Raw genomic sequence first — 18,336 nt, 5'->3', positions numbered from 1 at the left:
ATGGAACAATACTGTATTTCTAAGTTATAAATCAAAAACGTAAAGTAAATTGAAACAAGACAAGCAACTAGAAGACTAGGTACTGCGAACTTTGCTGGTCTCAAAGACAAACATGGTTCGAGTTTTTGAGGGCAAAATTATATGAAAATGACCTGAAAATTGCTTCGAGTTAGCGAAGGGTTCGAGTTGGTGAGGATTTGCGTTACCGGGGGTAAAATTACAGTAAATGTGACGGAAATCCAGGAGAAATCGATTTTGGTTCGAGTTAGCGGGAGTCGACTGCATCTAAAAAGTCTCTTATACGAAAATGCACCTGAAGTCAAGCATAAAACATAAAAAGCATAGCAACAGCCATAATTACTTCTAAACCAAATATAATTTATTAAAAACGCAATTGCAGAGTACAAACTCGTGAAAGTATACAGTCTATGTTGCATTTATATTAAATAAAAATGTAAAACTCTTAAAAATGATTTCGTAATTCTATCGATATACCTATTTCTCTTCCTTGTTCTTATATAACAAATGCACACAATAGGCTTATTCTGAAGCCCTGCCTGTAAGGAGGTATGGCATTGCTAGCGGTTAGTTCATCTCTTGGTGAGTTTACTAGTAATATTTCAGCCGACAAACTGTAACGTGTAAATTGTACTAACCTTCTGATTCTAATCGGTAAATGTAAGGATTTAACTTGAATGTAACTCAAAAAGAGGGCAGTAAGAAATTCTAACTTTCACTACAGTTTTTACAGTAAACAACACACTAAGGAAATATTTTATTACTGCCTGCACATTGTTTACTATGCCTGGAAACATTTCCAGAAGGAGCAAGATAACTAAACCGAATTTTTTTGTCCAAAAAAAAAAAAAACCTGTAACGTCCAGGACGCCAGTATAATCTACGCACACAACTTTTCGAAGACTGTGCCATTTTATAGCAGAAATTGATCTTTTTCTTTTAAGAAATTTACACGTGTTCCATTTTCGGATGCTTTGCTATAAAACAAATATATACAAATAAATTTTGTAAAATAAATAACAATATAAATAAAAACCGTTCAAGGCTTCTCTCAATAAACAGTTCGGCCTTCAAAAGCATAGTGTAAAACGTAGGGTGCATTGTAGGGTTAATATGTTCATTGTGAACTTCCACAAAAGAATAGCTTTGGAGAGGGATGGTAAAAAGTCCTTACATGGCAACTTATCCGTTTGACGTTTTCCTGTTGTACAAGAAACAGGGAAGAAAATAACAAGAGGAGGCAAGGTACAATCATACTGATTACACAAGGACAGTTTGCCATCCTGTTAAATTGATAGGTTCTCCAACAAAACAATTCCAACGCCAACATGCCAGAAAAAAAAAGTTTTCTCCTTTTCTTTTCTATCTTAATTTTTACGTAATTGAAGCTTCAACTGTGTCAAAAAGTCCAAACTCTACGACAGAAATGATCAAATTTAACTAATTATCTTATCCCTAAAATTCCCTATAAAAAGTTCAATTAAGGATTGGCTTAATTTTGAAACGATTATATTATGAATGTTCTTCGCAGTTTTAAGAAACTATGTGCGATGTGACAAGTAAAACTGTACACACTCGATTGAAACGTACCTTGTCCCGCAAAAAGTGTCAACGACAAACCTGATGAAATTATGGGATGATCTACCCAGCATGCACCTATTTCGTGTTTTTTAATAGAAAGATGCAAATTTTAAGAAGAGGAATGCAAATAAGCTCATAGGTGAAACTCTTCCCAAAAAGCTTTTGGTTCCTATCCTTCATAATTTATACCTTCTACCTTGACGTTTTTTCAATCGTGTTGGAAAGAGAATTCGGACGAACATTTGCCAAACTCCGAAATTACATGTGATATTCAACCAGAGTCTGCGGAGAAACAAGCGGAAACTCTGCCACGTTGCTGTGACAACGTCAATAATTTATTTCTCGAAATGCTTGGGGCCCGGTTGTTCGAAAGCCGATTAACGCTAATCCCCGATTAAAAGTAAACAGAAGTTTTCATCTCGCTCGTCAAAAATGTTTTTAAGAGCTGCTTTTAAGCTGAAGGTAAAGAAAGTCTAAATCAAAAGTGAAGGGGAAAATATTTTGGAAAATTGCTCATTGATTAGTATTTAAGCTCGAATCAAACTTCACGTTAATCCAGGATTTGCTTAATCGGGCTTCGAACAACTGCGCCCAGAACAATTATGTGATACGAAGCGTATTTAAAGAAGTGATTACGACTTGAATTTCTCCAGCTGTGGATCCGAATGCGCCAATACAAATACCAAATCTGTTTGTTGGAGCTCAAAGTGATACGGCGGTGAGCAGATCACGTATCGCTTGGATGACGGGATACCAACTTGTATTTTGTGACTGTCTCGGAACCGATACAGACCCAGGCAAATCATGGATGAGGTCCGCAGAGCGTGCAAAAACATATCGCCAAACTTGCCTCCATCCTGGAAAACGAAATGAAATTTGCGTCAAAAACATAGAAAAGGCGGAACAAAGTAGATACAAATAGTAAATTGTGGTTCACCAGTGGAAAATAAAAAAAATAAAATAAAATAATAAATAAAAAATAAAGAAAGAAAGGAACGAAAGAATTGAAAAATTGTCAAATACTTGTGAAATGTTCGTGGCTAGTCTGATGCGGCGTTTCACAAGTATTTGAAAATGTTTCAATTGTTTATTGTATAAATTTCAACTCGTGCACGTGCGGTTGGGAATCCTTCTGCGATAGAGGGCCAGACTGTTAACATCTTGAATTTGCGAACGGAACTTTTGGCGTGATGCTGAACGAGTTTGCCTATAAATTCTGAAGGTCTCTAAGGAGTCTCTTGGCCGAGACGAAACGCCGCGTCCGACTAACCACGAACATTTCACAAGTATTTGAAAAGAAAGAAACTATTAAAAAAAGAAATGAAGACAAAACTTTTATCGGCAATAAGGCAAAACCACTCCATGCCCTACTTCGATATTTTACTAATGTTGTTACTAATTTGTGCCAGTCAAGTGGACAAATGTGACGTAATAGCAGTATTTTTTCAACGACATAGACATACTCGGAAAAGGAAAACACTATGGGAATAATTCAGATTTTTTCTATCCTAGTAAGTCTGTATAACTGACTAAAAATATACGTCGAACAGCTTTCTATGATTTCTCAGAGTTTTTTTTTTCTTTAGAAAACCGCTACTCTTGAAATAAATTAACGTTAAATTGTTGAAAATACAATCCAATTTCAAAATTGGTTGGAAAACATGGAAATAATATTTTTGTTGGACAAAACAGGATTTGATAATCGCCTATTTTCCCTTTTAAATTGTTGCTCAATTGTTTCACACAAAAGAACACCGGCTTACTGACAATAGCGGCAACCGAATAACGTTACAAAATCCAAAATGGCAGCGCCCGGGAAATTTAAAAGCGAAAATAGGCGATAATGATATCGAAGTTTTAGCACACTTGAACGTTATTTCTACTTTTCAAACTAACATTTAGAATTTTGACACTATTTCCAACAATTTGGCGTGAATTTGTTGTCGGGGTGGAGGTTCCGTTTCAAAGCTTACCCCATACTGTGCTAGTGGTCCATCAAACAATGATATTTGCACAATTTTGCATCGACTCCTGGTGTCCGCGGTTTGTTCAGCATCCAGTCCTCCCTTCAGTCCATCACCTTCGGCAATGTGTTCTTCCAAAAACTGGTTGACCCCACCGGTTACCAGATTCCGAACCAAAGTTAAAATGTCTGGGTTGAAGTATGTCTGTGATGGAAAAACAGAATTCCATCCAAAATTTAACAACCATTCTTCTAGCAGTTAAGCTAAAATGGGATTTCAGAAGTTTTCCAGGGAACAGAAGAAAAATGCCAGGAATGTAAAATCAGGTATAACTGTAATTACTGGACAGAGAAAACTCAGTTTTCTAGTAGTATTAAAGGAATAGTAATAAGAGGATCAGCTCAGAAGATCTCGCTAATCAATGATATAATTTACAATTATTCAACAAGTGCGCGTTGGATATGAGATGATTGATAGCCAACGAGGCGCGTAACGCCTAGTTGGTTATAATCATCTCATATCCAACAAGCATGAGTGCAATAATTGTTTTATTAAAAACAATCAAGAGATATTGCTAGATCTTGCTGATTTCGCTTTGTAAGAACAACCCGAAGACGATATAATGGTCTCTATATCTCGGGCATGGTATAATGGCTCATATATCATGGCCGCTAAGCCAATCAAATCCCATAAATTGCACTACACAATTCAATAGAGCTGCAAGTACTGTTTAACCTTCAGTTATCAATGTGTACTCACCGCACTCATAAGCGAGTCCAGCATGGACACTGTGAAGGCGGTTCCACAAGCAAATGGCTGAGTCAGATAAAGCTCTTGGTCTTCGTCATCAACGTCGTCAATATCCAAGTACTGCACATTCTGGTCAAAGGCTGAACACAAATGCAATAGAAATAACTAAGACTGTTCGTAGCCCCCTATTTTTCCCCGTGGCGCTTAGTTTGAGAGATGGAGATCATGGGGACTGTTTCTTAAAACGGCCAAAGGGTTTACAGCTACGAGGAATATTTTTGGGGTAAGCTAGACCAACGTTTTTTTCAGGCTTGTACTATGGCCATTACTGATATTCTTTAAATTTATGTGATAGACGAGAGAAACATGTTCTAGCCTTAGTTAAGAAGGTACTGAAAAACATTTGTCCACAATTTTTTATTAATTATTTTAATCTCAATAAGGATTGCATGGAAAGGACAACTAGACAGAGCAACCACATTAGACTATCGAGAGTTAAATTAGAGTTAACAAAAAAGGTATTTTTCTATCATGGCGGCATGGTTTTTAATCAAAATTTGTAGTTTTGTAGATTTTTAATAGTTTTGTATTTCTATCATTTTGATGTGTGTGATCTTTTTAGAATTTCTTGAATTTTTAACATTGTAATTAGGGCTTCCGTTGGTAACAGTAATTTTGTTTTTATAATTACTGAAAGAATTACCCTGTTTTAAATAAAAGTATCTTCTTCTTCGTTTTTAATTACACGCCTTAATGAAGTAAACAGTGCATCAGTGACAGCATAGCTTCAAAGTGGCCTATGGCTGTAGTGAGTGCCGGATGGTGCAACTCACCGACTTCCGTGACGATAGGAATATTGCATCCATATGCCGATCCCCTTCTCTCAACCACTGGTCCTTCACTAAAGTCAAGCCCGGTAGTAAAAGCATTCCGTGTACTTTCACTCAACATTCCAACTGCATCATCAAACGACATGGCTTTCAAGTTTAATGACGCCAAAATCGATTCCTTGTCGGCAAGCTTCGGGTCGTCAGCTTTGCTGGCGGTTGAAGGCGAAAGGAAAACGACCATGTCCGCTAGATTAGCATTTACAGCTCGGAGATCTGCTCGGCAGAACGGAGAGCCCTGTGACATGTAAGACAAATAAAAGATTTAGCAGTGAGTAGTGACAGGCATCAATAACGTAATACCTAACAACTTCACACTTGATAGACCGTAAACTGCCGCTTACAATCCCCCCCGGATATAAGACCCCCCCCCCCCCCACCTCTCCTTATTTAGAGTGATATTAAAACCAAGGGACCTCATAGTCTCTTGATTAAAACACTTTCACAGAACTCTGTAATACTTCAAAAACAAAATTGGAAAAAAAGTATCTTGCAGAACAATATTGGGAAAAAAGTATCTTGCAGAACAATATTATCATGGTTGGGTGGGAAAATGCTCGGAGACATTAGCTGCATTAAGCTACTCTACAATCCGAGGGTAAATAAAGATTGATGATGATGAACAGTAAGTTTGTTACTCCCTTTTTATTATTTACTCTTTATATAACTACGGTATAACAGTAAAATATCATTAATTTCAATGTTTCACTGTAGTATTACTGTACAACATTTTTTAATTTTGTTCGAAATATTGAAATAAATTCGATTCATTATGACGTTTTTAAAAAGCTTACTTAAAAACCAAAAAAACGTATTTCGATCAACACTGCTATAGCTCGTTTCGAAACCGTTTAGTTTTTTTATTCCAGTTATAAGCCTCCTCAGATATAAGCCCCTCCGTTTATAAGCCCATCTAGAACCCCTTACAAAGTTGTATAAGCCCAGGGGGTTGTAAGCGGCAGTTTACGGTATCTCAAAATCGGTACAGTTACTGCATATGTTGCATGTCTAAATCCGTGCCAGAGCACTCTATAGTAAAACAAAGACATGAAATATGAACTCAACAGAATTTAACGCATAAAAAACAACTTACAGGTAGCACATACACGTCTTCAAAGTTACACAGTTGATGCCACTGAAACAAAACAATATGAACGTTTTAGACACAGGCGCTAAATAAACATCGAGAGCATTCTTTTGGCTGCTTTTTCACAATGGAATTCCTCGGAACAGACGGAAATATTGTTCTTCTTGGTGGTATTCCATATTAAGAACAAGGGCCCAGTTGTTCAAAGGCCGATTGAGGTAATCTTGGGTTAGCGCGAACTCTGATTCAAGCCTAATTACTACTCAATGAAGATTTGTCAAAAAGATTTGTCTCTCAACTTTGATTTAGACTTTTCTTTTAATAGAGTCTTCAATAGCTCAGGGGTGGAGCATTCGAACTCGTAATTGGAAGTTGATAGGTTCGATTCTTGTTGGGAGAACTCGGATTGTTTTTCCGAGTATGTCTGTAACACTGAAGAAATACACCTTTTTCTATTATATTTTTTAATGTAAATGGTTAATTAAATTACATTTTATACACAACGCCATCAGCTTTGCCGATATTGTTAACTGGTATTGTTTATCATGTGGAAATAAATCTTGAGAAAATGCCAAAATTGAAATCTTTGATATCATCACATTTTGTTCATCTTGAACCGAAACGACAACAGTGATCATAATTTATGTGAGCAAGTGACTAAATTTATGAATTATTTTTTAACATATGAGCTTTGAGACAAATCCCCATCAAATTATACACTTTCATCTTAACGTAAACGTCCCAGTGGCGCCTAAACAAGACTAACGGTAAACATTCACTGCTTTGCTTTAATTCTGTTCATTTGCGCAAATATCAGTACACAGGGAAGAGTGTAGGTTGTTGGAAAAAAATCAGACGCGGATCCAGGATTTTGAAATGGGGGGTGAATTTTTGTAATAATGTAATAGAACCAAAGCCTGGTTGAGGTTTTTGAGGTCTGTGCAGCCACGAGCTCTCAAGGAGCTTATTAACAACAACGAAATTATTCTCAAAAAAGCAGATACAGGCACAACAACCGTCGTTATGAACAGAGAAAACAAAATAAATGATGGACAGAAACAATTGGATGATAGAAATAACTATCAGCCACTAGACGAACCAATCGTTAGAGACACATCCCAGAGAGTTCTAGTAACCTGGTGGACAAAATCCTATCCGAAGTTAACTTCGCAGAAAGGAAGAACGCTCTTACACAAAAACAGAAAGCGCACAAGAAAATTCTACCCTTCGTGACACAATTTCAACCATCACTGCCATGTTTGAAAAATATTCTAATGGACAAATGGCATTTAGTACAAAACCAGCCGCTACTAAGAGAGATATACAAGGAACCTCCCTTGATCTCTTAAAGAAAAGGGAAATCGCTTAAACACATGCTTGTTAAAGCAAAACTATAAAGGCTTTTATCAACACAATGGGCACACAGCGGGAGCCATGCAGGTCTGTCAACCCCATTTAAACGTGCTTTAAACTCTGAAAATAGTTTAATAAATAATATATATAATACATTTTCATTCTACTTTACCGTGCTATACTAGCTTTAGCAGGCTCAAAATGAATAAATTGATTGGTAGAACCAGTCATCGCTTATGCACATTCTCCACCTCAATCAGAGAAATTAGAGAAATCAAATATTATTTCAATATTTGAGGGATAAGAAAAAAAAAAAAAGAAAGAGGGGGGCTCAGAAAAAGGGGGGTGAAAATTCACCCATTTCACCTCCCCTGGATTCGCGCCTGAAAATGTTCAGATTCTCCCTACTTCCTAACACGAACTGGCTAAAGGAAACAATAGTATTCATTTATTAGATCGATGAACTGGAATGAACTGAAAAGGAGAATTCTGATTGCTTCCCTGAGAGGTCTGAATTTTCCTATACGGACCGCTAAGATGGACCACTTGCAACACAACGTACGGTCGAAAGGAACAGAGTGTTTCAATTTTGACAAAAACAAAGCAAAAATGTTTCAAATGAAGCTTATGAGGTAGGAGCTGTTCAAACCATCATGTCAGCTGAGCATTGAAAAGTCCTTCTTGCACTTGCTTGCTTTTTATCGCACTTCTTGAACATAAAAAGATTCACGCGAAATAGAAAGCAACAAGCGGGAAAGCCTCTATAAAAACCTTATTGAACTAGCTTGTTCGGTCCGTCTGGGGAAAATTTTGGTCTCGTCCGTTTTTTGTTTTTGTTTTTGTTTTGTTTTTCTTCTCTTTACGGACCTCGCCCTATAATACTGGCTCACTAACACGCAAATTAGGCAAAACTCGCGAGTTTCAAAAGAAACCAAGGATAAAAGGGTACATTATACCTCTCTTTCCATGTAATCCTTATTTCCAAGAAACACAATCTTCTTTAGTTCTGTTTGTAGCAGATTGCTGGCTCTTAATGGTATGACCTGTAAAGAAACGATTAGTATCAGAGCAAACCTCACTCCCAGTGACCTAAAACGTTATAACAGATGCATAAATATTTGTCCTGAGAATGAAAAGGGGGAAGCTGACGAACAAAACAGACATGCTACGACATAAAACCACAAATGTTATCCCTTTCGCAAAATCAGTGAACCGTGTGTCTTTTCTTAAAGGAAAGCATAACATAAATTTCACAAATTCTCAAATTTCCCACTGTGGGAAAATTCTACAAGAAAATAGGCAGAGAGAAAGCAGCAGCAAAATTGTGACATGTCCATACTCATTAATGTGGTGGCCGCATATGGTAAAGACATGATGGAGTGTCAAAAGTCAAGAACCTTCCAACTTGCGCTTAAACTCAATGTTTTTAAGAGGAATTTTGCGGCGTGAAATGCTTACCCAGCCAGATGAAGTAATGTTCAATAATAACTTAAATTCTAATACGCGATTTTACTCACTTTTGTCAGGCGTGATAACCTCTTAGGGCGGGACATAACATCGTTTTGTATTTATTCATTTATTTATTTATTTTATTAAGACTGTAGAGCACAACTCACCATAGGTCTCAATCCCAGCAAAGGTGAATCCTTTTCATTGAAAATGCAAACAAGAATGTGGTGCGAGAATGTTATCTTCATGGCTTCCTCACGTGTCTACAGAAAAAGAAGAGATAGAAAATGTTATTGCAGCAATCTAGAAAAATACCTCACGAACTTGTCCCCAGTCTTTCTCCCTTCCTGGGGCCAGAAAGAGGTGAGAGCGTGGGAACAAGCTCCGGGTTAATTTCAGTAATCAGGATCCACAAGTTAGTTTCCACGGTACATGCATGATGGATCTTTGCGGGAAAACAGAAGAATCGTACTTGATTAATGGTTTTTTTTTCAAATGAAACTGAATTGTCCGCAAGCAAAAATCACAATTAACTGCAAAAATTGTTTCAATTTCCTGACTGGTGATGAAAAATGTATATAATCCCACCGACCAATTCACAACATTTGTTGATTTTCCCAAGAGCCAGCAAAAACTAAATATCCTGCAAAGGTGCTGTCGATCTGAGGTCACGGAGACGTAATGGAAATGCAGCAGAATGAACAGACCAGTTAATACCGCCGGCCAAGACTGTGAACAGGTGATGACGATGATGATGATGGTTGGATAGATGGACGGATGGATGGATGGATGGATGGACGGACGGACGGACGGACGGACGGACGGACGGACGGACGGATGGATGGATGGATGGATGGATGGATGGATGGATGGATGGATGGATGGATGGATGGATGGATGGATGGATGGATGGATGGATGGATGGATGGATGGATGGATGGATGATGGATTTGACCATTTTTGGTGGAATAAAGGATATTAATGTATCCTTTGATTCACCATAACATACCAACAACTGATCTTCAAAGCTTGTCGGTTCACACCAGTAGAATGTCCCTGAGATATCGAAACAAATGTTGTTTTCATTTGCAAGTGACTGCTGTTCTTTCAAGCTATAACGTGACAAAAAAAAAACTGTTCACTTTTATGTGGACGTAATAAGTTTGTATTTATTCATAAAATAACGGAGGAAAATTTTCCCTTTAATTCATAAAATTACAGTATTTCTCAATCTGTCAAAGCGCATACTCCGATTAAAGGCTGTTTGTTTGTCTGGTTTTGTCCTCGTTGTTTTGATGCTATTGAGTTTTCTTAGTCTGTTCTTCTTGTTACCTTGCGAATAATGAATTATTGATTGTGGTTTGGGGGTCATTTTATACTGCTCTGTTGAAAGGTCAGGGAAAGTTGTCTAGTCACACCCATTAGTAATGGATGCAATGGATGTAAAGCAACAAAACACTTTAGCGTGGTTTTCAATTGAGTGTCGTGTAACCAAACTAGAAACACCAGTCATAGTTAATTCAAACAGGTTTGGCCGAGAAACGAAAATTTAACCACTAAGTAAGGACGAACAACATTCTTAGGCCTCGAATCTCATCCAATTGAGTAAAGTCCCTTTACTACATGTAAATCTGGTGCAGGGCAACCTGTACCGTTTGCAACGTCTAAAATTATTGGTTGAAAGAACAAAAGAACGAACAACAGAACAATGCTCATACAGTAGCCTCTAATGAAAACAGAGCTTAAGGACGTTCGCGCGAAAATGTTTTAACATTGATTTTTTTTTTCAAACTTCTGCTGCAGTTAGTCTATGAATTACTTACATCTGAAATGCAAAAAAAAATGGGGGTCACCGACTTCATTTCGGAGATATGACATCTGCAAGTTTGCGCTTATTTTGAGAAATCGGTCCTCGTCACTCGATATCACCTCATCGGTTGTTGAGGCAAAAGTTTTTAAAAACGAATCGCTGAAGACAAACTTCCATTGCCGAAGTTTATTTCAGAGGATCTATTTAACAAATAAATTCCACTTTTATTATCCCTAAAGCTACAACTAATCTTTAATAATTGTATTTCCACCCCAGAAGTGGCACAAAATGTGCGGAGTTCGATCGCGCGTGGGTAGATAAATTTAAAAAAAAATAAACTTCCCACATTGATTTTTCTTTCGTTTGACGACAGTAAGCAGATATCTGTCAAAGAAGGTTAACCGTCTAAAAAAAATTGGGGGTCACCGACCTTTTAAAACCGCAAAATCCAGTTGAAGTTGTCGAAGACGTGAGAAACTTACGGAAGTCACGTTTTTGCGTGACAGGTCGGAGAAGCACTGGAACCTAAACAGGATTATTTATCCCATAATTCACAGCTCACAATGCTTGCTTGATCGTTTTTTGTTTTCGTTTGAGTGTGCTGTCAAACCTCTGATCTTCTAAGTTGTTTATTGTTATTCTACCTTCAATACTTAAACAGCTGTTTAGCCAATGCCAGGAAAGTGCATCTATAGCCGTGAGCGAGGCGAAAATGTGAGAAGTAAGCTCATTTATTTACCTAGAATAGGTATGTGGAGATTGATGCACACGGGATTGGTGATCAATAAAATTGCTTTCGATTCTTGTATAAGGGTAAGACTTTCTCGTTTACTGTCAAAACTTAAAAAAGCTTAAGGTGACTAATAGACTAAATAAAGTATTGCATTTCAATTATTTTATTATATCAAGAGTCAAGTAAATATATTAATCTCTTGGCGCGAAATACCGGCAGGTATCGATGCCTTTTCTTGGACTTTTTGTTGTAAACTTGACCCGTCTAATCGTTTCACGTCGATTTTTCGTTTCAAAACTGTGCAACGGAGATGATTTCCCCCTTTTCCCTCTTTTTAATGCTGTCACGTCGGCCGACATGTGTGTTTACCTCCGTCTTCCTCCGTGTATCGTCAACCATGAATTGCGCGTGACATTGCTTGGCGTGTGCGTTACCTGCGCAATAAAGATGCGCATAAACAATTAGCGCGAACGTCCTTAAGGAAAGGTGTAGGCCTTCTATCTTGTGCTGAAGGTCTGCCTTTGGGAAAAGTTAATTCTATAAAAAAAACGTAGTGGAGAAGTGGGTCCAGCAATTTCAAGAACCTTACCCATGAATCTGACAATACTAAAGAATAATAAAGATATGATGCCAACGGAAACTTACGCTTTAAGCCAATCTCGTACCCAGAGTCTTCAGGCGTTTTGGTCAGCGGGGCAACGCCGGGAAGACTCTGGGGACATCGAAAAAATTCAATTTTTTTGATTGGCTGTTCCGTAACGGTTTCTATTGTTTTACCGCAGAAATCCTGCGGTAATAAAATTTGATGTCCCCAGAGTCTTCCCGGCTTGCCCCGCTGACCAAAAAGCCTGAAGACTCTGGGTACGAGATTGGCTTTAAGCTTGTTCAGAACTTTGTAGATGCCTTGTTTATATTCGCCATCACCTCTTGGAGCTAAAGGAAACTGCAGTTTGGCACCCACTGTTTTGACTGGTTAAAAAACAAACAAGGATTTCATTAGAGCGCTGCATGAAAGGGAAGAAATATTGTTGTGATAATCAGCAACAAAAGATGATAAAGCCGATGCGTTTACCAGAAATATAAACAATATACCCACTTATGATTATTATAAGAGGGTTTTTCGTTTGACCTTGAGGTATGGTTTCTAAGTTTTCCTTTTGTTTAATCTGTTACTTGTAATAAGATCAAAGCAAAGCCTTATTCATTTTCGCGTCAATGAACAACATAATAAAGAAAATTGTTCGAACTGACCAATTTGCTGAAAACTGAAAGTCCAGTATAGATATGCTTGTAAAATATTCTCGAGCAACTGATCGAAACCAACAAAAAGCAGAACATGCCTGTTTCCATTCCACAAGCCAATCAAATTGCTATTTTTCAATTTGTTAGGTGCTTAGTTTTTTTTTGCATGCAATACCTTCAAGGTCAAACAAAGATCGCTCTATTTGTAAAGTGCCCAAATAATTACTTATCACCGAGTGCAGAAACTTTGACAATGCATTCCAACCCCTCTTAATCCAGGGAAGCTATTCACAAGAGGACTCAAATAGAACGATTTGACCAACAAAAAAAGCTGGGATCCTGGGCAAACAGTTAAAAAAGAACACAAACTACTTTCGAGCCAAAGTCAGATACAGAGGAATTCAAACGAACAAGTGACCTCACATAAACACCAATACCTCTGATATACCTGGAACCTGATAACTTACCAAGCTCATATTCTAATCATATTCATGTTACATTGGCTGGTGGTAATTTTTAGTGAAAGGGTGGTTATAAACATAGATTTTAAAATTTAGCTTTCAATATCAATAAAATCATATCTCTGCTTCAGAAATTGCGCATATACAACTTTAAGCACTGGTAAGCTAACAGGACCTTATTCGAGCACGGTGTTTATCCGAGAAAATACAGCCTTTGCACTTCCTTATTATTTGCCCCTGGCTCAGTCTTTGAGCATGAAACACAAGCAGTCCAAGATTTTCTAACATTAAAATATCAATGATAAGTTACTATTAAGGTCGCTCTCCATTTGTTAGAACGGTCGAGCAGTAGGACAGTTTGCAGTTTGCAAACAAAATTTTAATCGGTGTACTACACAATTATGATTGCAAAGCGTCTCCCTCATTTCAGAAACAAAAATGCTTCTCTAGAATTTATTGTCGTGTTTCATTGCCTGAAAAAAGCACATAGTCGTAGTTTCTCGGCTCCTTCACGCTCGCTAAAAAATCCTACAAAATCATTTGCAATTGCGTGTTTTTATGCCAAAAACGGATTAAACAAGACATTACCAAGTCACGGTACGAAAATGTTTCCATTTGCGAACAAATTTCTCTGGAGAAAAATACCACTCTGGAAAGCTGCCGAGAGAGTGTTCACATCAATGATTAAAACAAAGAAATTTTAACAATAGGCTATATTCATAATTGTACAGATAAAAAACAAATAAAACCTCTGAGATAATATGAAATGTAACCATGTGGGCTCTTCAACGTATAAGAGATTTTTTATGCCTGGTTGTAAATTTTCCGTCGCTACTCAAAGAACGCGATGTTTCGGCTTTCTTCATGGAAATTTATATAGAATTTAAAAACACACGATTATATGAAGAAAAATTTCCAAACTAATTTAAAATCCGCCTTTAAGTTAAATCATTAACTGATTAATCTATGCCAATCAGGCTATGCATTTATGAAAACGCGATGAGTTTCTTGTTAAACTAGAAATACGTGACTCGCAAAACCTCGCGAAGCTGGGGCTGGGTGGAAAGCCCTCTTTCGTGTTGTAGCATCAAATGAGGAGATTAAAAGGTTTCTGAACATAGCAACTATTTTGATGAGCATGGTCTTTTCGTAGTTCCACAGGCTAGTTTGCGGTTAAAAATCTATTTCTGACGCGATGAAATGTACAACGGGCGTGCAGCGCTGTCGTGTTCGATGAATTTATTTCCCACGGAAAATTATTTTACCGCGGCCACAAAACGTGTAATTTCTTCAATGCAATCTTTCACAAAAAAAGATTTCTAAAAGAAAGGGAAAAGATTGTGGAGAGATAGTTCTGTATCCAGTGAATATTGATGAACATTGCAGTTGAAATTTGATCATGCACGCATATTTTTTCCGATGTATGCAAATTTTTTTCAGACGACGCCAGACAGTCTGACGTCATTCAAGTGCGGACACCTTCAAAAAAACATATATATATATAAATATATTTTTCGCTCGAATTCGCGCGGCTTAGCTCCGCTCGGGCCGGCTCGGCCCGACAAATTTATTAACCTCGCTACGCTCGGGCCTTCGGCCCTCGCTTCGCGAGGAAATATAGGCAAACCAAACAGTCGTTAGAATTAATTTGCGTGTTTCAATGCCCAAAAGAAAAATATCACATAGTCGTAGCCTCAAAAAGCCTTCTCGGTGCGTTTATGTTCGCTAAACAATACGATAAAATCATTTGCGTGTTTTTATGTCAAACCGACAAAACATGAAATTACCAAGTCATGGAAACGAAATGTATCCATTCGCGAAGAACTTTCTCTGGAGAAAATTTTAAAATTTCAATCTGGAAAGCTGCCGAGAGAGTGTTCACAACAATGGGAACGACAACCACGACGGCAACGCCAACCAAAACGTCACTTGAAAATATAACTTCGCGTTACTTGCACTACATCGTGATTATTCCAATTCGTTCAAATTGTACAATGTGGCCGATCTATCGTACTATTGGAACAGAATTGGTAGGGACGACGTTCAAGTTGAGACAAAGGATTGAAAATTCGCCGTCGTTTGCTCACATTCTCCACAAAACCTTAAATTTAGTCATTTCACCTAGTTGTTTAGGCTGGTTTCCATATGATCGCAGATCGCAATAAGGTCTGCGATCGTCTGCGATCCTGCGATCGATCGCAGGATCGCAGACCTTATTGCGATCTGCGATTATATGGAAACCAGCCTTTTTGCAAAGGACGACGAAGAAATGTACCAATTTTTTTAACGCACGTGCAGAGCATTGTTTTGATCCTTTAATCTTATTGTTTTATGACGTTCTCGTTGTCGTCGTCGTCGTATCTGCTTAAATTCCCTAATGATTAAAACAAAACGTCTTTTATGGGGTTACAGTGCAAAACATAAACACTTACTTTAATACCAACACATGATTACCATGCACACACGAAGGACATTACCAGCACCAAGGGCACAAGATACAGACATGAAAGAATTTACTCTTTGAGTACCAACAGCTAAGGACATTCCCGCGCTACGAAAATCCGGTCTCCAATAAGAATTTTGCTATAGGATACCTTGTATTCCATCTTTAAAGTATTTTGAAGGGTATTTCTCTTTTCTTAAGAACGAAACCATACCAAATTGTACGTTTCGAAGGTATCATGACATTTCCTGAAATCATAATCAGAACATAACATGTTTCCTTTTTTAAGCCTTAATTTAAAGTAAAAGATATTTAAATAATAGGCCATATTCATATGTACGGATAAAGAACAAATAATACGTCTGAGAAAATTTGAAATGAAACCATGTTAACTCAAAAAGATAAAAGCGAAACGTTTCTTTGTCTGGTTAGATATTCGATGTCGGTATTCAAAGAACAATGCAAGTCGCTTCGTTTCTTCAAGGAATTTTAAAGTGATGAAAAACTTTAACATACGCTATTAGATGAAAGAAAATGTACAAACTAATAAAAAATCCCTTTCAAGTTAAATTATTAACTCATTCAAGTCACTGTAACCAAATTTTTCCGTTCACGAAGGAATTTCAGTAGAAAAAAAAACCTTGGAAGCTGCAGATTGAACGTTCACAGGTTACGGTACAAACCGCTAACACTCACTGCAATAGCAAAACATCATGACAACGCACGCTCGAATCACAGTTAATAGCTTCAAAGACAAAACACACAGACATGATATAATTTACTCTTTGGGTACCAACTGCCAAGCACGTTCCAAATGCAGCACAAAACCTGTTTCTCATAAGAATCTCGCTCTCAGCTTTTAAAGAAGCTTGGTTGGAGATTATTTTCCCTTCATCAGTTTGGGATCATTTCCAGTTTTTTGTCATGGGCTAGGCCTGTTCATGTTTGATCACTTGACGCAGCCGACAAGAATACTGATGCTTGCTTGAAGAATCAAACAGGTCACAGTGAATTGAAATTCATACCAAAGCGTCTCCCTCGTTTTTGAAACCCAATATAATTTCCTAGAATTTATTGTTGTGTTTCATTGCCTGAGAAGCGCGATGAGGAAAACTGTCACATAGTCGTAGCTTCTCGGCTCCTTCACGCTCGCTAAACAATCCTACAAAATCATTTGCAATAGCGTGTTTTTATGCCAAAAACGGATTAAACATGAAATTACCAAGTCACGGTACGAAAATGTTTCCATTTGCGAAGAAATTTCTCTGAGAGTGTTCACATCAATGATTAAAACAAAGAAATTTTAACAATAGCCTATATATTCATAATTTTACAGATAAAGAACAAATGAAACGTCTGAGAAAATATGAAATGTAACCATGTGGACTCTTCAAGTATAACTGATTTTTCATGACTAATTGGAAATTTTCCGTCGGTACTCAAAGAACATGGTGCTTCGGCTTTCTTCATGGAAAGTGATATAGAATTTATTTTATAAATAGTGACAGGCCTGCGCGACTCTCACGTGCGTGTTTTAGCCGTTTTTAGAGTTTTGCTCTCACGAGTATATCCTTGAGAGACCTACCTCTTTTGTATGAAATTAGAGGAGGTTCCTTATAAATTTCTCTGAGCAATGGTTGTCGTTCTATTAAATGTCAGTTTTCCATTAGTATTCGTTTCAAGTTTGTAACTGATGGGTGGTATTGCGTGACAAAATGTTCAAATGGCATAATGGGTTGACAGGCCTGTACGACTCTCATGTGCGTGTTAAGCCTAAATAAGAGTTTTGCCCTCACGGGTATGCCTCCCAGAGAACACCCTTTTCTCTATGAAAAGAGCGGTGCTCCCTGTAAGTTTTTTTCTTATTAAATGCCATATATGATTTGGAGGATTTGCGCGATAGACACTACAACAAAGCCATGTGTTTAACTGTCGCATGTGCTGTAATTGATCTCAAAGGTCATTTTGACCTCTTGTTGTTACGTTTCTGTTTAGCGACTGTCGTTCTTATGCCGTTTGTGGCATTTAGTTTAGGCTTGGTATGGCTCATTTCAGTGCGTCTGGTGGCAGTATAGCCTCTCTTTTTATCGTTGTAAGGATAGGATTTAAACCGTGTAATAACTATACATTATCTTGCAGCTTTTGTCAGATTGCCGGGCCCGGCTATTTGCTTTTGTTGCAAGATGCTGTGCTTCTTATCACGGTTATTTGTCCCTTGATCCCTTCTTAAGCATTGTAGCTTATACAATGCGTTAAATTGAGGGCTAAAGGCCGCTTAAGTTACGGCTGTGTGTTTTGTTGTCGCTCCACTAAGCTCTGTTACTGTAACTGTGAGGTTTCTGTTGCGGGAGCTTAGTATTTTCCTCCTGTGTTTAACCATCAGTATTACGGTGGACCACTTTCGTGTCTCTTGGAGCTATAGGCCGTTTCTGACGCTTTAAAGCGATTCTGTGCTTTTGAATTTGACGTTCGTGAAAGCTGGTCAGAGCTCTCACGATGCCTTGTTCTTCTTGGTTGCGAATACGTTTAATATCCCACTTAAAGTCAGGTCTCTTCTC

The 18,336-nt window shown here is 37.8% G+C and overlaps 2 protein-coding genes across 3 annotated transcripts in view; one reads left to right on the top strand and one right to left on the bottom strand.

Annotated features, from left to right (window-relative positions):
- The window catches only part of LOC146450292 (neuronal cell adhesion molecule-like), a 145,964-nt gene that overhangs the window by 51,286 nt on the left and 76,342 nt on the right, over nucleotides 1–18,336 (top strand). The window lies entirely within an intron of this gene.
- On the bottom strand, nucleotides 358–14,212 carry LOC146450295 (calcium-activated potassium channel slowpoke-like). Its single transcript, XM_085100460.1, has 9 exons — nucleotides 12,505–14,212; nucleotides 10,099–10,201; nucleotides 9,257–9,352; nucleotides 8,597–8,683; nucleotides 6,294–6,335; nucleotides 5,147–5,438; nucleotides 4,323–4,453; nucleotides 3,573–3,767; nucleotides 358–2,456 (listed from the first exon to the last, which is right to left on the bottom strand). Exons 3-9 carry the CDS (start codon nucleotides 9,335–9,337, stop codon nucleotides 2,232–2,234), a joined length of 1,053 nt encoding a protein of 350 aa, XP_084956586.1. The 5' UTR covers nucleotides 9,338–9,352; nucleotides 10,099–10,201; nucleotides 12,505–14,212; the 3' UTR covers nucleotides 358–2,231.

The sequence above is a fragment of the Pavona decussata genome, unplaced genomic scaffold (genome assembly GCF_977016875.1).
Source record: "Pavona decussata unplaced genomic scaffold, jaPavDecu1.1 SCAFFOLD_468, whole genome shotgun sequence".
In the NCBI taxonomy this organism is placed as follows: Eukaryota; Metazoa; Cnidaria; class Anthozoa; order Scleractinia; family Agariciidae; genus Pavona; species Pavona decussata.
This window is presented reverse-complemented; position numbering and strand designations above follow the sequence as displayed.